The sequence below is a fragment of the Equus asinus genome, chromosome 11 (assembly GCF_041296235.1).
Source record: "Equus asinus isolate D_3611 breed Donkey chromosome 11, EquAss-T2T_v2, whole genome shotgun sequence".
Lineage (NCBI taxonomy): Eukaryota > Metazoa > Chordata > Mammalia > Perissodactyla > Equidae > Equus > Equus asinus.
Genome location: NC_091800.1, coordinates 24343931 through 24368328, shown reverse-complemented (window position 1 = coordinate 24368328; position 24398 = coordinate 24343931). Strand labels below are relative to the sequence as shown.

At 41.4% G+C, this 24398-nt stretch overlaps 1 protein-coding gene across 9 annotated transcripts in view; it reads left to right on the top strand.

The window, feature by feature from the left end:
- Positions 1 to 3576: 3576 nt before the first annotated feature.
- Positions 3577 to 24398, top strand: part of RNASEH2B (ribonuclease H2 subunit B) — an 82777-nt gene continuing 61955 nt past the window's right edge. For 3 of the 9 annotated variants that reach the window (XM_014851408.3, XM_044777206.2, XM_044777205.2), the window contains exon 1: positions 19292 to 20389. In XM_014851408.3, coding sequence (XP_014706894.2) covers positions 20218 to 20389 — 172 coding nt within the window. In that variant the 5' untranslated portion in view covers positions 19292 to 20217. Of the gene's footprint in view, positions 3706 to 18635; positions 19190 to 19291; positions 20390 to 24398 lie in introns of those variants that run through there. The other 6 variants (XM_070520621.1, XM_070520624.1, XM_044777209.2 and 3 more) reach the window with 6 other exon arrangements.

The following is a 24398-nucleotide window of genomic DNA, read 5'->3' as shown; positions in this document are numbered from 1 at the left end:
CTCGTCTCCGAGCCCCCTCAGTGGAGTTTGTGGACCACTATTGCACACTGCCTTCCTCTGGTCATTGCTTTGGGTCTCTTTCTCCCTTGTCAGAGACATTATTTTATATATCCTCTCTTCTCACAGCTCATAACAAACACAGTGAACTCACAGGAGGCAAATGCTCGTGGAGCAGTTTTAGAAGACAAACTGAGGCATATTAAAATTTTTAAGAGTTTATTTGAGCACAAATTGACTAGAATCAGGCAGCATCCAGTCTAGCAGATAGCAAGGAGCTCTGAGGAGCTCTACAAAATGAAAGACTTTATAGACACAAGAGAGCGGGAACAGGAAGTTACACTAGGCAAAAAAAAGTGGGTTAGCTATTGCAAGGTTTCCTTCAGGAGATGGCAGGGGTCTCTCAGGCAGAGGACCCAGTTAGTACTGACCAGGCGAGTCCTTATTGACTGGGTTAAGATTCTATTTCTGAGAGAGACGAAACTGTAATTAAGTCTCAGTTTGATGACATGAGGCTTAGCACAAGCATCTCCATTTTGGGCCTGTTGTCTTGTTTTTAACAGTAGTTTAATAATCCTGGAGCCAATGTGACCTGCTCCCAAAAGCCCACTGTGCAGAACACTTCCCAATCTGGGGTTCAGTGGTGTCAAGTTGGTAGTTTGAAATGGGCAGTGCTGGGAGTACCGACACCATAGAAATGAGCAAATGCTACAAACTACCCTTCCTACTCCCCACCAGAGCCAACCGCTAACATTCACCAGCACACCACGTCCTAAGGCAGATATGATGAAGGAGATGCGACGGAGAAGCAAAGACAGCTCCTAAAATGGAGTCACCGCTGGTAAATCTCCATACAGGAGGGAGGCTGGAGAGTTATAGGGAGCGCTCACATTCAAATTAGATCTCCAAAGTCGAAGTAAATATGAAAAGACTGCCAAATTTTTCCACTTTAATCCCAGTGATCTCATGATTTCATCAAGAGTATTAAAAATATGATAGCCATGTGGGAAGGGGGCGGTAAGAGTGTTGTGATCATTACTGTCAGAGATGTAGAAACAAAAGGTTCGTCTACAAAAATCTTTAAAAGTGTATTTGAAGAGATAATACAAAGGCTTGACCAAATGTTTAAATTACATAATTAGCTATAGGAGAAAACGTGATTGCTGGGCCTTTGTATTTGAGTCTCAGCATTCACGACATTGAACATAATCTCAGCTTTAGTACGAAAGAGATCTTGTTTTGAAGGAAGGAAAAGTAAGAGCTAATATAATCTTAAGATGGTGCAAAAGACCACCTAAGGAAGGAGAGCGTGGTGACCAGCCTGGGGTGATCAGGAAGAGAGCGGATTGGGTGGGATGATCCACAACCTTTTCTATTAGTTTTTTACATCCCTTTTCTTAATGTCAATTACTCATTAAATAAAACACTGTAAAACAGAGATTTCTTTTCTAAATTAAGGAATAGGGTTAATCTAAATCTTATGTTCCACTTTTATGAATATATACACTTTTTAAAATCATTTCAAAATATGATTACTTTATGGTGAACCTCCAGCCAAATGCCTCTCAAGATAATGCTTTCCGCGTAAGTTTTAAGTCCTTAACCACCTGAATGACTACAACATAAAAATTGCAATATCATAACCTATCACCATTAAGGTTAAATCAAGAATAAATAAAAGTTAGCCACCACTTCCCCCTCAATGCGTGACTTGATTATTTTCAAACTCTTTGCCCACAGTCTTTAGCATGTGGGCTGCCGTGACCAGCTGTGCCCTCCCCCGCCACACAAGAAACAAGGCTGTTCCTGGGCAGTGGAACGTGGTGCTGGGGCGTGGTGGTCATTGTCTCCTTGTTCTTGCTGCTGGTGTGTGGATGCTTAGCTGCAGCTCACAGGAGACTTACCATGCCCTCAGAGAAATCTCTCACTCTATAAAAGAAATAAGAATAAAGGAGGGAGGAGGAAATCCAGGAGACAGAAGAGAAAAAGCGAGAAGAGGAAGATGACTACAAGGGTCCCAGTTTTGAAACACAAAGCCTGGATAGTGAAAATGAAAACAGAATGAAAGGATAAAGACTTAAAAGCTATGGAACAAAGTAATGAGAGAAATCAAATCTTAAATCTGAATAAAAAATGTCTGATTTTAACAAATAATAGAAGACTGACTCGATGGAATCCTGAAATTTCCTTGATTGTACAAAAGGGTGAACCGGACCAAACTGTTTCTTATGGTCGTTTTATATCCATGAGGATGGTAATTGTAAACTTTTAAATGATGAAAAATAACCTTGTAGGAGGAACCGAAGAGCTAGTTTGATTTAATATGGGCCTGTACAAGTTAAATGCATTCATTTCTTTCCAGTGCTCTGCGATAGTCAGTTGACTTTTCCAGTTCTATGAGACCATTAGAATTCCAGCTACGCGTGGGAGTCTCTCCCTATATAGCGTTGGTACCAAAGCTTCACAAATGCTGTTTGTGCAGAGAAATCAGTGATGTTAAAAAAAACGATCATTCGTAAGAAAAATTCCAAAGGGAGCAGTAACACAAAATGATTAAAATGCCAAAGATATGAAAAATAAAGACAATTGTTACAAGATGCAATAGCTCTGAATGTTTGCTTTTATGTGACAGATGTTTTTAACCAAAGCTCAACGTTGGCAGTTCGAGTACACTTATGATTTTAATTTGTATTCTATCCCCTTTTCATATCAGTGTCTACTTACAACATCTGTGAAGGCTCGGTAACCTAAATTTGACAGGGGAAAGTGAATGGACTGTTTTTGGAGTGTTTCCATTAAGTCCACGTAACAGACTGTTAACAAAAATCTTAAATAGCTATTCTAATCATCAACAGCAATCTTACACAAATTAAATTAGACCCAAAGGGCCCGATTAACTTTAAAATGCCTTACAGGCATGGAATTTAAATTTAACTTTTTTCCTTTGGAGTAGAAATAAGATTGTTCAGTATGAGTCAGAGGTACAGTTAAAAAAAAAGTTAGCAGGTATGTTAGACTGTTAGACTCATAATGACATGGGGACAAGGTTTCGTTTTCTTTATCAGGAAACCACACTTATGTGCATAGAAATTCAGTTAGGCCACAACCAGGCTCCTGGTTTACAAGCAAAGCAGAAGCACTGAAAGATGTAGGAAGCACGGCTCCTCTAGTGAGCTCAAGGAGGTCTTATTGCTAAAGGAAGAGGGTACAGTCAACAGACATTACCATTAAAATGACACCTTCAGCGGCAGTAAAAGTGAGCTGGAATTTCTACAGTTCAAACCCACCTATCAAGAAATAGGCTGGGTTCATGACTTAAAGTATAATTATATCAAGAATCAAGGAAAAAACATTTAAAAAAATATCTTCCACTCTCTGCTTTAGCTAAATCCCCAGAGGTCTGTCCAAATGCATTTCTTGAATTTCCATTCATCCCAAATCCCAGCCAGCGAGTTCTTCATCTGTACATTTGGTATGGTCTCCAAACCTCACACATATTTGATAACTTCTCTTAGGCAACTTCCTTCCAGCTGCACGGAACATGTGATTTCCCCCCAAATCAACAGCAGTGAATGAGAAACCCAATTCATATTAAAGAATATAAACATCAGAACTACATTTTGGAAGGCCTATTACTTTGAGGAATGCAAGTCATTTCAACTCTTACAAAACTATCACAGACATCCACATTTGTCAACAACACTCAAGGTAAGTGCCCTCGAGGTAAGTTTTTTCACCCACTAGATGATGCTGTCTTCTCCCCACCTCCCCAGACACTAGATCAGAGTCATGGAAGATGTTTATTGCTGGCAGAATATTCATTAGTAGCTTACAGAACCAAAGTACTTTTCGGAAACCTACCCCTCTTCCATCATCTCAGGGGGCTTTGACCTCCATCTGGATCACTAAGGATAGAATCTGATTAGTTCAGGTCAATGACAGGCCCCCAACCACTGTGATTAGGCCAGAGATGGGCACATAATCTGAGATGATACAGACAGAATAAAAAGAAGGACTTCTATTTCATGCTTTGATGTAAGCCAAGAAGTATGTAGCTCCCACTGCCACTGGCCGCCAGATTGTGAGCATTAAGAGAGCCAGTCTTAGGAGGAAACTAATACTGCTCTATCTTTGAAATCTGGTTATATAGAGAAATATTCTTATTGTTTCTGGAGGCTTGAGTCAGGGATTTTGATTTCTCACAGTTGAAAATACTCCACTGAGTTAAGCGGTCTTCTGAGTAATTTGTACTCCAATGTCTCTCAATTTTTTCTAGAATTCATCCACCAGTCCTTGGCGACTGGGTCAAAGAGGCTTCAAATAGCAGACAATATACACCATATTGTCTCCATTTGCCAGTGCCAGAGGACTATTTTTGAATCAAGTGTGTGTGCCTGACTCTCTAAGAATGAGTTATTTTCCCAAGAGAATTCTATTTTCATGCAACTAGACTTTCCTATCCACCTGCCAAATATGCCCAGTCGTGTCCTAAAATATGTCAGGCTAGGCTCAAGCTAGAACCCCTGACACATAAATAAATGTATCTTTATATAAAGTTTGAGCTGAAAACTGTTTTTTTAGTTTGTCCAACTTAATCTCCCTCAATTTTAGATAAACTCTAGGCTGGAGAAGTGACTTGCCTAAGGAAAAACACTGAGAAGACTTAGAGATAAGACGGGCCCAAGCTTCCTGCTCTCAGCTGAGTGCTCAGCCTGCTGCTCTGACACACTGAGCCTTCAGGCACAACCCTGACGCCCTTTCCCATGGCACGTGAGCATTACAGACCCATTATGTTAGGGATTTCAAACAAAACTGTTGAGATTCTGTACTTAAGAAGTCTGAACATTTCATATTTGCCATGTTAGCTATTAATACAGTTATTGCAATTCTTTGAGAAATAGTGCTTAGATGCAGTGAAAATTGAAAGAACAAATCACTGGGAAAGGGTTTTAAGCTCCAGGGTTGAGGCTCAGCACAAGTTATCTGACTAATGGTAAGGTTATCCAATTATACCGAGGCTACTTTTCTTAAGTGTGTTCTAACGTAATTAAGAGTAGACATTTAACACCAACCAAAAAATTCCTATATTTTAACATAAAAAAGCAGGAAAAGCATGCAGACCTTTTATTTTATACCCAATCCATATGAAATACTTAATTGTGAAAATTGCTGCCCAATAAATCTTGGAAACATGGTTTTCAATATATCCTTGCCCTACTCAAGAACACACACTGGCTTCTTTCCCCTCCATCCTCAAGTCTGGAAATCTCTGGCTGATTTTCAAAGCATTCTGTGACCACACACCACTAATCAGCTGTTTCACTTCATCACCTCTCATGCTCTCTAAAAACATCTGCACTGTAGCCAGAACCCTCCATTTAACAACATTCTCTGATATTCATGAGTATTCCTCCCTCAGGTTATAGCCCACGTTTAGCTGAAATCTGAAATGCCTCAACTGCTCTGGGACTGTTCCAGTTCCATTCATCCCACAGGGCTCATCAGAAACCCCTCCTCATTCGCAGTGAGCCCAGCCCATAATCTTCCCTTACAGTCAGTAGTGCTCACCCTTGATTATCGACTGCTATTTCATAATGTTTTAATTATTTCGTATGTGTGAGTCTTTTCAAATTTGATGGTAAACTTTTCTTTAAGAATAAGCAATGATGTTATTCTTTCTTTAAATTCACTCTGCAGAGCATCTTGCACAGTATGGAATTTGAATGCTCTTCCACAACGCTTATTAATGGACAGATTGCAATAAACTGGGTTGCAGGTGAAGCAGCACCTCACCCTGGTCACTGGCCCTCCAGAGCCTTTGTCGCCTCTGGTCCTGCTAGGGTACCACTAGTTTCTCAAGTCAGAGTAGGCTCTTGTGAGGACTGAGAACCAAGCTTTCTTGTTCCGTTCCTCGGAGTCCTCTCTGTTTGGCTGTAAATTCTAAGTACATCAGTTAAGATCTTCATATCTATAGAGTTGGTGGACAGAATCTCAAATTTCAAAGGACACCTATGTCATCAATAATCTCTTCTAGTTCCAAGTAGGCTAGGATCTAAGCTGTTTCAGCAAACCTCTTGTTCTCAAAATCCCCAGGCAAACTTCAACGTCTGGTAGAGATCCTAAGTTATTTCTAATGCCTAATCTAAATCTCTTTGGCTGAGACTCAAGTCTGTCCTCTTTATCACAAACCTAAGTGGAAACAGGGACTAGGGTTTTCTTTGCTGAAAAATGACATCCACACCATATAACTGGTTTTTTAAAATATGTTTACCAGCCTATCTTCTTTAAAGTTAAGGATGTGGTGTTGTGTTTTATATCTGGTCTCAGTTTTAAAGTAAATGGCCATCTGTAGTACTGATTACAATAAGGCAAGTTCTTTGAATTTCCAAATATTCAGAAAGTACAGAGAAATTTTGTCACATTTGCTTTAAATATTTTATTTAACAAATTAAGATGTTATGGATATAGTTGATGTCTCCTTTGTAACATTGTCTGTTCTCTCTCCGAAGGGTGGGGACTATCCTGAAGCTGAGTGCATATTCTTTCTGTCCAGCTTTTAAATCACATATATACTTATATATGTATATATAATATACATGTATTGTATACACATATCATATACATATGTATTATGGGATATATATATATTTATTCCATATACAACGTGCACCATTTTTGAGTGTTCACATTCTTTATATCACAGTATATGTTTCACTCTGGAATTTACTTATGTGTAAGAATATGTTTTTAAGATTTCTCCCAGTTGACAATATTGATTAATTTCATTCACTTGTTTTCCATTGCGTAACAATGATACAATTAATTTACTCATTCATCTATTGATGGACATTTAAGTAGCATCCAATTTCTATTACAAACTATATATTGAACATATGTATACTGATCAACGTGTGCACATATTTGAGAGTTCCTCTAGGATGTATACTTAGAAGTGGAATTGCTGGATATGCACAGAAGTGGATAGGATATGCGTATCTTGAATTTTAATAAAAATTGCTCTCCAAACCGCCTATGGAAAGTTATACTTCCACAGGAAGTTTTTGAGAGTTTTTCACCAACTTGATCCTATTAGACTTTTAAAATTTTGCCAGTCGGATAGGTGTAAACTTGGTATCTTCTTGTCTTACTTCTCATTTCTCTCTTTTTGAGGTTAAGTGTATCTGCTTGCCTATTGATCATTCACATTCTCTCCTCTGCTAATTGCTTGTTTGTGACATTTACCCATTTGTCTATTTTGTCATTCTTACTGATTTGCAGACTTTAAAAATATATACATTCTGTTTTCTAATCTTTTCTCAGTTATAGACATTACGAATATCTTCTCCCAATCTGTGGACTGTCTCTTACCTTTAGGTGTCATACTTTATGTTTTTAAAAACTGTTTAATGTAGTCAAATTCATCAATTGTTTTTCTGTAGTTTTTGATTTTTGAGTCTTGTTTTAAGACCGTAAAAATTTCTTCCTAGCAATGGGGAGCAAGAATACGTATCCCACCTCAAGGCCAGGTGGTATGAGAGGGCAAACTCCAGGGGGCTTCCAGGAAAGCACTGTCCCTGGGGCGATCCATGTTTGCTTTAGAGCAAGAAGGAGAAGGGGCGGAGATATAAAGGTTTCAGGGGGTGGTGGATTATGAGTTCCAGTGGGCACAGTGGAAGTTTCAGGGGTTGGTGCCAAGCAGGAGATGGGGACAAACTCTGTGTGCACCTTTCAGTAGGATTCATACACCTCAGTGATCCTTGAAAATGCTCAGCCATTATTTCTCCAAATCTTGCTTCTCTAGCATTCTCTCCATTCTTTTCCAACTCTTGTTAGAGCCTCTCAATCTAGCCACCATGTTTACAAAGAGCTCCTTCATATTTCCACCTCCTTGAGTGTGCTGCTTTATCATTCATTTCCTCATTATTATCTTCCAATTCACCACTTCTCCTTTTGACTGTGTTCAGTCTAGAATTTATTCTACTTAATGCCTTTATTTCAATGACTGTATTTTTCATTCTGAGGAATATAACTGGATTTTCTTTTTAATATTCCCTTGTTCTCACTTTATTTCTGTCAGTTTTTATTTTATAACTTCTTGTCATTTCTTGTGAGGGTGTTCTTTTATCTCTTCGGGGCTCTGACACATTTGTTATCACTTTCAGATTGCTCTGTTAATTTCATATTATCTTGAGAGAATCCATGTTTCTCTTGTAGATTCTGTGGGCCATGTTTTACATGAAATTGTCCTCTTCCTCATGTGTTTTGGGATTCTAGGTTGCAGGCTCATTTTGAAGGATAGTTTTTTTGCTTGTCTTCCTCATCCCTACTTCCAGCTCCACTCATGCCTCCTTATCTAGCAATCTTATTATTGCCTCCACCCAACTCCCAACTCAGAGCTAAGTCTTATATCTGCAGCTCAGGGTTCCCACCAATGGTCAGAGTGGTGATATCCAAGATCCAGTCACCTAGTCACAGGTGGCCTTGCACAGGTCCTGGCTGTGAGGCTATGCCTGCATCTTCCCTCATCCTATTATGCCTCCTTTCATCCCTAACTCACTTCCTGGTTTGAAACAATGAGCCTTCCCTGATCCCTGTCTCACATAGGGTGCCTTTTATTCCAGTACCCACCACAGTGGAACTCCCAGCTGCCTCCGCCTGCTTCTGGGCCCAGAGCCTCACAGGCCTGTAGCACCAGTCCCAACTTACTGTTCTGTATTTCTTCTCTATTTATAGTCCATAGAGATGCTTGTCTTGCCTTACAACACGAGCTATGCCTTTTCAATTTTTATATCATATTTATAAATGTTATTTGTTTGGAATAGTGTAGGTGGGGACTTGAAGTATGAAATTACTGTGCAATCTTGAGTTGACATTCTTCTTATCTGAATAGCCAAGAGGGAATCTGAAGCACAAATGGAAGGAATGGCCTCAGTCAGGCTTAAGTTAGTGATTAATAACTGGTAGGAACTTGGGCACTAAAGATGAGAACCAAGGAATAGTTGTTTCATTAAGACATTCTGAGAATTCATGGAGTATCAACAAATTCTTGATTCTTGAGAGATTATTATTTGTACTTCACAGGTTATACTTTAAAGGTTCAAAACCTGTAGATAAAATTATCTTTATAAGCCAAAGTAAATAACAATTAATAATCAGTAATGACTTTTCCTTTATAATTATTCTACAGCAATTGCTCTATTTTTTAGACTTTAAAAATTTTACTTATTCACCCATTAACAAGAATTTACTGAGTGTTGATTATGTCCCAGACTCTGTGCTATGAGAAAATAAGACAAAATAGACAGGGCCCCTGCCCTCATGGAACTTACAGACATTAAATTAATATGTAGGGGATGGCCCAGTGGCATAGTGGTTGTTTGCACATTCCACTTCAGCGGCCTGGGGATCACAGGTTCGGATCCTGGGCATGGACCTAGCATGACTTATCTAGCCACGCTGTGGCAGCATCCCATATACAATAGAGGAAGATTGGGACAGATGTTAGCTCAGTGACAATCTTCCTCAAGCAAAAAGAGGAAGATTAGCAACAGATGTTAGCTCAGGGCAAATCTTCCTCACACACACACCAAAAAATGTAGTCACAGGGACAAACTTAACTTCTGCTGTGATAAGTTCTCCACAGTGCCCTTCTTCCTATTCTTCACATCCGTGACTCCTTCTTTCCCTTCAGGGTTTCATTAAAAATGTCACATCCTTTGAGAGTCCTCTCCCCATCTGCCATTATCCCCTGGTCCAGTTCAGAGCCCTGATTTAAGATGCTTGTCACAATTTATTATTATTTCAGTTATTTATTTTAAAAAGCTTATTGTCCTAACTAGACTATAATTTCCACAAGGACAGAGAGCCTGTCTATCTTGTTCTATGGTGTTTGCTGTCACTCACCAGCATCTAGCACAATGCCTGGCTCCTAGTTGGAACTCAAGAAACATTTGCTGAATGAGTGAGTAAGTAAACAATAAGAGAAGGAGACCTAAAAACTGAGTAGAGTTTGGCCAGGAGAAAGGTAGAGGTGAGAAGCATGTTGGGTGGGAGTGGAAAGAACTTTCCTGGCAGAGGGAACAACCTGTGTCAGGTCCTTGGGGGCAGAAGGAGTGTGGCAGGCTGCAAGAGCAGAAAGAAGACGCAAGAGGCTGGAATGGCAGCAACTGAGTGGTGCTCAGGAATCAGCTTGTCTTGGCTTTGAATGCCAAACTGAGGATTTTAAATTCTATTTGAAATGTGGTTGGAAGCCACTGGAGTGGTTTAAGCAGGGAAGTGACTTGCCCAGCTTTTCTTTCTGAAACTGCTCTGTCCAATATGGCAGGCTTTAGCCCCGTATGGCTATTTAAACTTGAATTAATTAAGAATAAGCAAAATTAAAAATTTGGTTTCTCAGTCACATAATCCACATTTCAAGTGCTCAAAAGCCACATGTTGCTTAGTGGCCACCTTAACAGAAAACATAGATATAGAGTTTTCCCATCATCACAGAAAGATACATTGGATAACACTGTTGAAAAAATTGGCCACTCTGTGTGTGGTACGTGGTTCAGAGGAGATAATTCCAGTGTACTATAAAACTTGAATCTATGCAATGGCAAACCTAAGAACTTTTTCCAGTGGAAAAAAAAAATATTTCAAACAATAATCTAGTTGAAAATGAATTTTGAGTTTTCAAAGGGTAATTTAACAGTTCAGAAAAGTACTAGTCATAAAATTAAGCTGCTCTCAAACACTTTGAGAAACTCTCGTAACATTTTGAGATACAGTTCTAAAATTTGCAGCATTTTCTCCAAACAAATATATCTAAAGATTGGTCTGGAGATAAGGAACAAAAATCTATTAGCAAATTTACTAATTAGGATTATGTCTATGCTTTTATGGAAACAGTCAACATTTGTTTATTTGAAGTAAAATCTCTTTAGCCAACTACCATAAATATTGGCTGCCTGTCAGAAATGATGTACCCAAATTTCACATGTTTTACATTTCCTAATAGTGACCCAGCCCACACTGTATTTTTATATGATGACAGCTGTCATGAAAGCAGAGTATCTTAAATATACATCGGATTTTGATTAATGAGCTAATGGTGGTTCCCTGTTTAAAGTCATTAGGCCTTATGTGGTGTTTAGCCAAAGCCCGCTCAGAGTTGACAATGATGGTGGTTATGTTATCCCTGTGTTAGGGTGTAGCCAAAACGATCACATTACCTATAGCAATGCTTCTTCAACTGTGGATCACAAGCCATTACCAGGTTATGAAATCAATTTAGTGAATGTCACCAACATTGAATAAAGAAAAGAAACCCAACAGACTAGAATTAGAGTATATTGAACACAATGCACGTAAGTGTTGGTTTGTGAAGTCTTTGTTACAATTGTGTGTGTGTCTTCTGTGTGACGACTGGGTTGTGCTGCAAAATGTATTTCTTCCTGTGGACTACAGGGAAAATATTTTGAGCAACACAGGGGCTTCTTTCAGGTTTTTAGTTGCAACTACTCTTGGTTGTTCTACCTTTTCCCCTTGGTGGCATAATGATCAAAGTCCGTTCCTTACACATTATTACACACTCTTAGTAGTCCTTGGTTAGCCCTCTGGGGGATCCCATTTTACCCCTTCAGTGGTGTGCAAGGTCCTCACTTCTCCAGATTCATCTCTTACTGCCTCTCCCCCTTGCTCTCTCCATTGGAGCCACACGGCCTCCTTTGCTGTCCTTGAATGTGCAGTGAGAGCTGTAGCCACGGAGCCTTTGCACTGGCTGTTCTCTGTGCCAGAAACATCCTTCCCTCGGATATGTACATACCTAACTCCCTTTCTTCCTTCAACTCTTTGCTCGAATGTTACCTTCTTAATGAGGCCCACCCTGATTGCTTTATTTAAAATTGCAACTCTCCTTGTACTCATGAGCCCCCTTTCCCTGCTGGATCTCTTTCCTCCATAGTACTAGCCACCTTCTACATACCACACAATTTATCTATTATGTGAAGTGGTCGTCTAGCTCCCTCTACTAGGTGTAAAGCCCAGGAGGGCAGGTATTTTTGCACGTTTTATTTACTGATATAGCCCAAGTAACCAGAACAGTGTCTGGCACAGAGTAGGTGTCAATAAATAATTCAAATTAATTTAGATCGGCCCATATTGAGAGAGATGAGAGAGAGAGAGAGAGAGAGAGAGAGAGAGAGAGATGAGAGATCAAGCCTCAAATACAAAGCTACCAGGAGATGGTTATTGCATTCTTACGTTATTTCTAGCTTTTCATCAAAAACGTCTAACTCTTCTTGGAAGCAGCCATTCTATTTTACATTTTCTTCTTATAGGACCCATTCCTCATTTGGCTCTTCAAGACATTAGAACAAGAGCTTCCACTGACTTCCAGGAACCCATCCCACAGGAGTGTAGCACAAGTGAAAAAATAAGCCTCTGATTACAATTTATAGATTTAAGACGGTTAATCTAGGGAAAATTGTCAAAATATGTGCTTATGCTGAACTTAGTTATTTATCCAACATGGAAAGTGAAAGAGCAAAGGAGATCAGAAAAGAAATTACAGGGTCAGTTGGTTCACAACATAAAACTTAGGAAGAAATGTAACTGGATCAATGTGATGGGTCCTGAAATTGTGTTTCTGGAGGGAAGAAAGGTCCCCAGTGGAGTTGGCTCTGTCCCCCAAGGCAGGAGCATTATGTACTTGGCGCACTTCACTTATTTCTCACTTCAGATTTTGCAACACAGAAGGAGGGGCTACTACTTGTACTTAATGAAGTCAACCATGCCTCTCTGTACTTATTCCAGAAAGGGCACCTTGACCTACGCATTGTTAAAATATCACATAAGAAGTAGTTCCCATTTTTAAAAAGCTAGATGATTGTGAAACAATTTCAGGAAGAAATGCTAGAAATATCACTTTTGAGTTGTACATGATTGCTGTAGGGATGTCATTTGTAAGTTGGCTCATAGAAGACATACCTGATTTTAGAAATAACAAAAGGAGGAAACTTTAAGTAGATTGACATCATATAAATAGCAAAAACAAAAAAGCAAAACCCGAAACAAAAAAACTTGCAAAAGCTCGGCGAGAGATCACATGTAGCCACTTCTTTTAATCATCATCTTAATCTATGCATATTTAACATACTATTAGAATTATGTGAGGAACTGAAAGGATTATTTTTTCTTTTGCCCCCAAATTTATACCTCCTTTGTCCCAATCTGTACTTATATCTGAGCAATTTGAACATGAATTCAACTGCAATGCTCCTATCTCAGTATTTAACTCTGAAGCCAGAAGTACTGCACCATATCTTGTTTATATTTAATATTTTTTTATCTTAAGCATTTTTAGTAACCGGAAACATGTTTGGATGGTTTCCATCAACAAGGAAGATGATAGATTGTGTTTCATTACAAACTTGTCACATTTTAGTCAATTTAGTCACAATTTAGTCAATTATTGCCAAAGCTATTGAATGAATATTGTAGTCTTTAAGTTTATGGCAATTCTTTCACATTTTAAATCAATATTAATCTTTTTTTTAATCTCTTTGGCTTTTTCCCAAATCCAGAACAAGGAGTACTTACTTTGTTTCAAAATCTTCATCTCTGGTATGATCTTCATAAGAAATACAGGAGATTCACTTGTCTAGAGGTTTTGACAGATTTTTGTGTGTGTGTTTGATATTTCTGCTAAAAAAGAGAAATTATAAGCACTTTTAAAGGACAATGCTTTTATTAATTTAACTAAGTTCTTAAAGAATTAGGGCTATTTCATGAACTAAAAAGACATTTGTTTTGTCTAGAGATCTTGATGAAGAATTTTTTTAAAAGCTGTGCTTCAGGTTCACGCTAAAAATAGATAAATTACAAACACTTTTAAAGGACAATCCTTATATTAATTTAAGTTCTTAAAGAATTAGGAATGTTTAATGAACTAATGAAGACAATTTTAGTTTTCAGGAATGTTACATGATCAATGTAATTACAAAAGTCAACAAGAAATTGAATATTATTCTGTAGAAGATTGAACACAATCCGTATTACTTATTTTTGCTCTTGAGCAAAACACTGGGTGGAATTCATATAACCAGAAAAATTTGTTAATCTTTTGTAATACATTGGCAATATTTAGCAGTTGCAGGCCCTATTTCCAGGTGGTTTGACAGAATGAGTTAATATCTTATCACTACTTGAAGAGTATTTTACTTGTAGGCAGAGAGCAGCAGAAAGGTACTGCTTTGATGTTATAAATGAATGTGTATCCTTAAGCCTCTTACTCATGAGATCATTAGGAAAAGAACTCAGGATTTACCAAAAGAGAACCAGATTATTATTGTTTATGCATATAGGAGGAAGCACAGAGTAAAATGAAATTAGAAATTAATATTTCTATTATTAAATTTAAAATATTAACTGAGAAATTTTAGAAAATATATCAAAGTAGAAAGACACGATTAAATGACAACTGTAGTTAAATTTCAGTCACCTATCTTTTATTTTTATTCTTCTTCTTAGTTGTGATCATATTCTCTATACAAGTTTGTGTCCTGTTTTTGAAAATACATACTTAAATGAAAAATAGCCAACATTTCGGCATTTCTCAATTTATTAACTTGTTAGGGAATTCATAACTTAAAAAAACCCACATCTCAAAAGCACTGCACTGTAGAAAATAAGAATAGTGTATATCAATGTAACTTAAGTGAGAATAACTGGGACATTAATTTATTAAAATTTTCTGAAATGTGTGCTGATTGCTTGGGCTGTCATACAGCAAAATATGTCATTATCTGCTTGATTCATTTGATCCTGGCAGCCTAGCTCTACAGATAGTCCAGGCACAAAAATATATTTTGGAGCTTGACTTGCCTGGATTTTCTTGCTACCTTGATTTTATATAAATATATGTAATGTTTATAACCATATACACACACACATGCATGAAAATGTGTAAACACAGTGTCAATATGCTTCAGCCAAAGACCACCAAAGACACCTGTAGTGGAACAAGTGGGTTTGTTACTCGTTGCAGGGTGGGAGAACACACCCCGTGGGAAACCCTGCGCATCTCAGTAGGGGGGTGTTAGAAGGAAACTTGGAGGGTTTGGGCTTTGGTTGGGTGACTCCGGGGAGGGTCTGAGGAAGCAGGGATTCACTCTACAATGGGTGTTGTTAGAAAGTGGGGCAATTCTATGATTGGGCATCTCAATGGATCTTGTCTACAGGAGGGGAAGCTGGAATGAGGGATGAAGCTGGAATTGGTAAAGGAGTAGCAGTCACCCATTTTGGCCAAGAGAGGGGGTGTTTGGTATTTTGTGGGTGGCACAGTGACCCGTTTTTGTCTGTGCGTCACCAAAATCCGGAAGTGGCCTTGCTTGGTCTCATTTTATCGTGGTCTCAGGGCAGCCTTGTCTGAGGCTGGTATTCTGGGAGATTGTTTATGTCTATCCAGAGAGTCACATGGTCTGGCTGTGAGCATGGGGCCAGCTTCTGAATGTCAGCCGCTGCTCTTCTTTCTTTCTCAACAGTTTCAGTCATTCTTATTCTATAACTGGCATATCTCACAAGTTTATATGTGGGTATGTGTCACACGGCCCCTTTCGCAACAAGTACAATCCAATTTTAGGTTGGCTCAGATAAGAGTGTGAATATAAAGGAAATATTCTCCTCAGAAAGGTCAGTTCAGTGCTACTCCTTGGTCCCCTTTCTAAACATTTGGCTCTTGCAAGCGCTGATCCTTTTCTCCTCATCTTATGCTTGATTATCATGTTGCATTCTCTGCTGTCACTAGATGAGCATTTGCCAAAAAGACAAAAACAAGACCACAATCTTTTCTTATGATAAACATGGATTTTCATTTTCATTTTGAAAGAAGCATGTTCAAAAGTTTTTAATAATCTATAAGAGAAAAAAAATTGTTTTCACTACCCTTGGTTTAGGCTCTCTCTGCTCTGGTTACTGCTAAGCATGGCTAAAGGTCATTGAACTCTGCACTGTTCTTTTTCCTCCAGGTCCTTTTTCTTCTACTAGAAAATGAACATCTTTTGCTTCTGGCATTTATAAGAGTTTCTATGATTCTCTACTCAAAGGTATTAAGGTTGCTGTTCCCTTCTTATTCTTTGGAGAATGACCTGCTCGTCTTTTTGCACATTAGTGTGACTAGTATAAAAATTAATTTTGGAATATTTTATTATACACTGGATGTAACCAATTTGTTCTTGTTTATAAAACTTAGAAATATCACAAGCCACAATGACTGTTCTCATAACTGCCTATCTGTCCACAGACATGTTTATTCAAGAAATATTTGCTGAGCGCCTGCTGTGCCCACACACCTTTGTCCTAGGCATTGGGACACTAGCGAAGGAGGGAGGGAAGGTCAAGAGCCCAGTCTCTGGGCTGGAATTCCTGCTCTGCCACTTGCTGGTTGTACATGTTGGGCAATTAGCTGATCTCTCTAAACTTCACACTCTTCCTCTGTAAAGTGTGGGGATCACGCTAACCCTTCCCCTTAAGGCTGCTGGAGGACTGAAAGAATAATTGGAGCGACATGTTTAGCATAGTGTCTGTTACAGCTAATACTCAATGAAAGCCACTGCTATTTTTTGAGGATAAAGTGGTGAATTACTGGATGCCATCCTTCCTCAAGGAACTGACTGAGAATCAGTCTCCAGGGCCTAGTGAGATAAGAGTGAAGATTGGAGGCATCTCACTCATTCTTAGGGAGGGTGTTGGGAGGCAGGAAAAGGAGTGCCATGGAGAAGCCATCATAAGACCATGGATGAGTACAAGTTGTCCAGGCAGTGGTAGAGGGTGAGAGAAAAGGTGGAGGAATGAGGCTAGTGGAGAGCAGGGCGGCCCCAGAACACAGTATCAAGTGCTGGACGTGACAGAGCGCCTTTCCTCGTGGCCAGACTGTGGACACGGGAGGGAGGGAGGGAGGCAGGTGGTGGGAACTGTGGCTGGAGGGGCAAGTGAGGACCAGATCTCAAGCGCCACGTGTTCAAAGCTTAGTACCTTGGACTTTACCCTGAGGACAATAGGAATCTGGAGTCACTCCCCATATCACCACTGGTCCCCCTTCCAAGAAGGTACTTAAATAATTTAAGTGGATAAAGGAAATTGCTTAGAGATGTTTGTGGCAGCACATTTTAAAAAACGGTTTTTGTCCTTGGACCTAAAGGTCAGAGAGTTAATTACACACACACACACAAAATTTGATTTTTCTTGTCCCCCCCATTCCTTATCCCTCCTTTACCCCTTTCGCTCCATTTTAAAGGCACCCATTTCTTATGTGGTTGATACATAGCCTCAAATGTGCATGTATCCTTGCAAAAATATGTCGTTTTATGTGTTTTTAATTTACCTACATGGTATTGTTATAAATCCCTTCCTGCCTCTAACTTTTTTCCCTTGATATAAAGCATCCATGTTGCTATGTATTCATCTAGTTCACTAAGTGTTCATCTAGTTTATTGCTTCACACTGCTGCATAGTCCATATATAGTATGCACTGTAGCATTATTTATAATAACAGTTTGAAATAACCTAAATACTGCACACTAGGGAATGGTTAAGTAACCTTGGTGCATTAGCAGTGTGAAATAACGTCTCCATTAACAACATAGCTCTAGATGCCACGGAAAACAGGAAACCATGTTATGACAACGGAAAACAGGAAACCACGTTATGACAAAGTTAAGGGAGAAAAGCAGACAAAATGGTCTTTACGTTGTGAAGATAACATAAAAATACAGCCTCAAACAGCCAATAGCTGGATGGGATTAGAGAAAAATGAAAACAGCTCTGCATGTTGGAGCAAGGGAACTGTGGGTAAGGTTGCTCTTGTGACTGTTAGGAAGGATTATGGAGTGACTGGGGATTTGGCCTCCACACCAGAGCTTTTCCCATAGTATAATCGTGGGGGAGGGAAGAGATCAGAGCAATATCAACCTACAGCCTGCCCCAGAGCTGGCATCTGGGTGCCCCTCCTCAGCCAGAAAGGCTTCCTCTCCACCAGGTGTATCCTGCAGTCAACTTCAGCTGCATTTCTCTCACCTCATGAGAAAGAGGACTGAAATTAAAAATTTTTTCAGAAGGCTGAGATAGATCTAGTGCTGCTGAATTTAACTATATTCAAGACTAAAGAAGAAAAGCGAGGTGCATTAAAAGTAATATTTTTCTTCCATAATTGGGGATCTGGGGTAGGAGAGAGACTTTTTATTAAAATATGAGAGAAATACTTATCTTCTTTTTAAAACCACGTATCAAGCATAACTTTTTCAATTAAAATTTTATTTTTAAAAGTTTAAATCCCCAAATTTCATGACCCTAAATTTTTAAACATGGCTTTTAAAATGTCTTATTCTTTAACTCATTACAAAGTCTCCCAAAATAACAAATCCACATTTTGAGCCTCAAATTGTGCACCCCACTTTAGTGATGAGGACTAAGCCCAATTTGAGGACTGCTTAATGCGTTACGAATCACAAAGCACACAATATTCTGACATTAATTCCAACGCACAGTGCAAGGGACAATCAAGATAAACTGACAACTACCAGTGACGTTACGATTCGGATATGCCAGTTGTCCTTAGCATGGACTTGCTGCAGGCTTTTCCACCCTGCTAGATGTGTGCCAGTCCCCCAAGGGTGGAGGCCGTCATCTGTCCTGCCCCCACTCCCCGGGGACCCGGCCTCAGCCCGCTCTCCCACCTGGAAGCCCCTCGGCCGCGCCACCACCTCCCCGGAGGGCCGCTGGGGGCGGTGACCCGGGGCCCCGAGCCGAGGCGACCCCCCCGCCGCCGCGTCCCAGGGTCGCCGCCCCGCGCGCCGCGTCACTCGGCGCCCTCGGCAAGCACCTACCACTGGCCGAGAAGCGGAAGGGAGAGGCCGCGACCCTCCCCTGCCGGCGGGCCCTGCGCCAGGGTGCGGGTTGCCCGGCCTGGCGCTAAATTTGAAAACACAATCCTCCGGCTGGCTCCGGAAACGCAACGAAAAGAAATTCGTGCCGCGGGCCGCCCCCGGGGCTGCCAGTCCCTCCGCGCGCCGCGCCACCCGGAACAGACCTTTCTCCCGGCCGCCCGCTCCCAGGGCTGCGGCCCGCGGCGCCGCGCTCGCGCCCGGAGGCATGGCGGGCCGCGGGGACGGCGCGGACGGGGCTCGCGCCCGGCAGCACGTGTTCCTGCTCCCAGGTAAACACGCCCCCCCCGGGCGGCCGCCACCGACCCGGCCTCCTGCCTCGCGCGGGGCGGCCTGCGAGCGCGCCCCCGGCAGGGCCGCTGCGGCGCGGAGCCGGGGCGCGGTCGGCACGGGCTCGGCGCGCCCTCGGCCCGGGTGTGGAAGTGGCTTCTCTCCTGGACCACGGTGCTCCTCATCTTGGTCACACGTCACCGTCAGCGGCGGTGTTCAGACCCAAGCGAAGCGCTGCAATGGGCCGAGCGTATTTCCCCGCTATAGCGCGAAATCTTTGTGGGTCGGGTGGGCTGGGGCAGCGGCCTGGGCCTGCGGAGAGCGGCTTCACGGGCCTCGGGGCGCGCTCTGGGGCCCAGAGATGCCTGCCGTTGGGGTGCTACTGGGTGTCTCCCACATGGCAGCTGGCCCAGCGTCTGGGTTCCTATGGGATCGGAACCTAGGACCCAGTAGGCCCAGAATGGTCTCGGAGACTGTGCAGTGGCTTAACAGGCCCCTGCCCTGGGACAGGCCTTGGGTCCTGGGCAGGAGGGAAGGCGGATGGTGGTAGGGGTTAGGACAAGGGTGGTTCAAAGAGATTCAGGCAGGTAGGTAATGCCTGGAGTGCTGGAGCCAGGCCTTCACCGCCCCCCTGCCTGTTGACCAACCATCGGGGCCTGCAGGGGCTTGGCATGACGGACAGTCACTTGCCACACAGGATGGGCCCTGTGGCAGAATAAACGGAGTTTGGGACTAGGGAGTGAAAGCCACACAGGGGATGATACATTGGTATGATAGCATAATATTGGAAATAAAATTTGCTCCCTGTATTTAATTTTCAGATTTAGCTCAGCTAGTGCAGTAGTTTTGCAGTAAATTATATTCTGACGTTAACACAGTTGCCCAGTAATCTAGATTTTTGTGGTGGCTATTGAAATTTGTTACATGACAGTCTGTCAAGAATTTTTGCGTATGTTTAACTTTCTTTATAAAGACGTATAACATACATAAAGTGTACAAATTTAAGTGTGCAACTCAGTGAACTTTCCATATGTATACAGCCCTGTCACCATCCAGGTCAAGATCTGGAACTTTTTCAGCAAGCTCCTTATACCTGCTGCTAGAGAGCCCCGGTGACCTCTATGCTGACCTCTGTCCCCAGAGGTTCCTTTTGCCGTTTGGATCAGTGTGTACTCCTTTGTGTCTGTCTTCTTTCACTAGCGGTATGTCTCTCAGTCAGCCCTATTGTGTGTAGCAGTAGTCTGGTTTGTTGTTTCTCTTGGGTTTTCATTGCTGTGGATGCATGTTTAGATTGTTTCCGGTTTGTAGCTATTATGAATTACAGTTCTAAGAACATTCTTTCAGGAGGCTTCTGGTGGACAGAGGCACTCATTTCTCTGGGGTGTGTACCCAGGAGTGGAATTGCTAGTCCTAGAGACTTCTGCGTCCGGCCTTAGTAGATGCTGCTAAATGGTTTTCCAAAGTGGTTGCACCAATTTACACTCCCACAGCAGTGTGTGAGAGTTCCTGTTGCTCCACATCCTCACTAGAGATGTTCGTCTAGTAAAATGGGTAATGCACAATTCACAGTTTTGACAGAATCTAGCAAAGGCCTACTGGTATACACGCTTTACATTAGAAAAATCCTTTTCTCACATTTGTCACATCATTCAATGAGATTTTAAGGGTAGGAACTCTAATCATTCTTTCAGAATTGAGTGCATTATTTTTATTCAGATATGTACAATGGCTGAGGATAATTTGAATTTCTTCTTTTGTTCTGTTTAATCAATATTGACATCCTCCTTCTTAAAATGTATTGGTATCCTTGTTGCATTAGCCACAGAAACCTTCAAAATAATTAAATATTGATTGCATCCCTGAAAATTGTAGGTTTATTATGTCTGCTGCTGGGCTGTGAGAAGAAATTTCAGTCAGGTTCCTGTTCAAAGCTGAGATGTACTCTGACCTTTGACCTTGTTGGAGGAGGCTGAGCTAGCTGTTAAAGAACTGATAGAAAGAACTGTGTGGTCAGGCAGGCAGGGTCTGTAACACAACTTGAGCTTCCGGCGCCTGTAACTCTTCTAGCCAGCCTTTAGTGCCACCTGCAGGCTCTGAGGGTTTACTGGTGGTTTGATAGTCACTGCAGTGCCACACGTCTTCTCAAACTTGAGGGCATTGGTCACTTTTGGAGCTGGGCCCCACCCCCAGAGTTTCTCAATCAGTGGGTCTGGGGTGGGGCCTGAGAACGTGCCTTTCTAACAAGTTCCCAGGTGATGCTGATGCTGCTGGTCTGGGGACACCACCAGGAGCCACCGCAGTGAGACCAGCCCTGGGGAGCTGGCTTGGGAGATGGGAATGGCCAGCCTCAGGTTTAGCTCTCTATGCGATAAGCCACGATTCACCTGGTCAGGGAAGTGCATGTCAGCACAGGGTATGAGGCCCGTCTTGTTGATCTTCTAGCAGGTGGGAAATCAGCCCTAGAACATTATGCCTTTGAGCAGAGGAGACTGTAGCCTCGGCTGAGTGAGCACCATAGCTACAGTGAAGTTGGGCTCTTAATAAAGAAGAAGATTATATAATATTTTTTCAAAACTATTTGGTGGAAGCAGTTTTAGAAAACTTGCTGGGATGTGAAGAGCTTACTCTGTATACTGGAAAGTGAGCACATTAACCAAGAGGCCAAGAGAACTTCAGAGATTTATCCATGAGACAAAAATAAGGCCACTGAACCTTGAGATGACACTTTTTTCCCAACATTTAATTCATGTTATTTATTGAGTTGCTCACCGCAGCATTGTGTTATATCTTGAAGCATATATTAAAAAGTACTATTTAGGTCTCTTTGCCTCTCGTTTTCAATGTCTGGAGAAGTCAAATATCCCCCCAAAAAACCAGAAGCTGGAACTTGGAAGGGATGCTTATGAGGTAGTCAGACTTGGGGCCTTGATTTTCATGGGCCAGTGGAGACGGAGCTCATGTTAGCAGGGGAAGAGTTTGTTGTAGTTTGGGATGGTCTTAAACATTTCTCCAAAATGTCCTGGGAATACTAGCCTATTTGCAGTTTTATTTACTGTACAAGACCATTAACATCTCTATTTTTTGGAATATGGTCGAAGTTTCCATCCCGCTTTTGCTGCCCTAAAAGTAAATGTTTAAGTCATATTTTTAACATTTTTCTCTAGCCCAAGTTTTGTATGCTTGTCAGTTCTCCTAAGTTGGAGTGGACCGCGATGTGAAAGGCCAGCTGGGAACAGATTCCCTCAGTGCGGGATGCAAGACTGTGTTGACTGCAGCTGTGGTTGAACCCTGTTCCTTAGCCGTCTCCAAGGAAATGTTAAAACATTGGGAAACTCTAATGTTGTACGAGGAGAAGAAAGAAGGACAGAAATGACCTCAGGATCATTAAAGCTCATTTGGGTCCACTTGGGCTGAAAACATCCCTCATTCAGCCGCCTGATTGAAAAGCGCCCAGATCGAACTGGACTACAGATTGCAAGTTCAACTGTAGACAAGTTTTGCAATGAAGTCATTCCTCTTTATTTCATGAAAATACGTGTTAAACAGTATTTTAGGAGGAGTTGTATTTGTTCTTTATTTCCCCAGAGCTAGCATAAGTAATGCCTCTTTTTGAGCGGGTAGAGAATGGGTTGCATTTTAGGAGGTGAGATCCAGGCTGGCCTGCCTGCCTGCCTTAGACATTCCAGGTATGGTAATGAGCCTTTCACGTGAGGCGCCATGATCATCACAAATGATAATATCAGCTCTGTCTCTCCAAATGGAGTACAAAAATAAAAACAGGTTTGAAGTTTAAAGTATGTGGCAAAGGAAGAGTTACTATAGACCTAAATGACTTTTCAATGACCCTAAAAAAAACCAAAAAACAAAAAACGCTTTTTTCCTCCTTTACCTACGGGCACATGGTTAATTTCAGAAGAAAAATTTGAGCAGGTTTTTTGTTCTTTGTCAACCCTGTTTGCATGTGTCTACGTTTGTGTTTAGAAATATACCTTGTGGGCTGAAAGCTTCCTCACTTTCAGAAGAGTTTATTCACAGGAGAGGAACCTGCACTTAACTTGACCAGTGATAGGAAACCTGGCCAACTCAAGGGCTGACTGCAGACAACCTCTGAATCATTAAGCTCAGCTTCGTGGAAGATTTGTCACTTACTGAATGATCTGCAGGCGGTCGGCAGCGGGGGAGTCTCTGACTTTTCCAGCACAGAGCATGGTTAATATTTTCCACACGAATCCGGAGTCTGGCTTTATCTTTGTGAAACATTTTTTGGTGGGAACTCGACTGACCTTTCTCAGATGGCCACTGGATCTGTTCCCCTTGCTCTCTGAGCACCTTCTGAAGTGGATGGACATAATCAGTTGCCAGCTGGTGTAATCAGGCTGTTTCTGGAGCCTGATCTTGTCCTGCTAGTAATTGTTCCAAAAGACCTGGGATGTTTATAAGTGAGAACTCATGACTCTTACTTAATCCTGTAGAGCAGAGAAAAATTCATGAAAGTAAGCAATGTTCATACTTTGTTATTTGAATAGCAGGACTGGGGCAGTGTGGGTTTTCCCTGTATCCTCTGAGCTTTAGGCATGATGTTAAGAAACAGTAACTCATCAATGTCGTCTAAAGCCTGACTGTATTAAAACACACCCAAAACTAGATTGATGCTATTTATTAGCTCTGTGTCCTTGGACAAATTACATCCTCATTGTAAAGCCTCCATTGCCCCGTCTCTGCACTGCGGGGTACAGTTCTGGTCTCCCCGGGTTGCTGTCCGTTGGGCTGCTGTCCGTTGGTGAGTCACAGGTAAGCTCCGTCTTGCACCCGAGCTCCTAGCCCCAGGGCTGGGACAGAGTAGGCTTTCAATAAACATTTACTGAAAGAGTAGATGTCTCACATTACATTTCTTCCTGCAGTCATTTTTTTTTTTTTGCTTATGCCAATCATTTTCCTCCTTTTTCACTTCTCTCCAAATTCTACCCTTTCTTGAAGGCTCAGTTCAATTTTGGTTTCTACGAAGCTAAGCCATTTGTATGTCTCACAAAATGAATTCCAATGTCGTTAAATTTTTCTACTTCTGCCTTTATTTCACTATTTACTCTTACTGCTTATTTACTGTGAAACACTCAGAGATATTGGGATTACACAACTTCTCTTTCCTTGAATACCCATGACCTTGTGTCTGCCTGGACCCCTGCCCACTCTTCTCCACGATCTCTTCCTGGC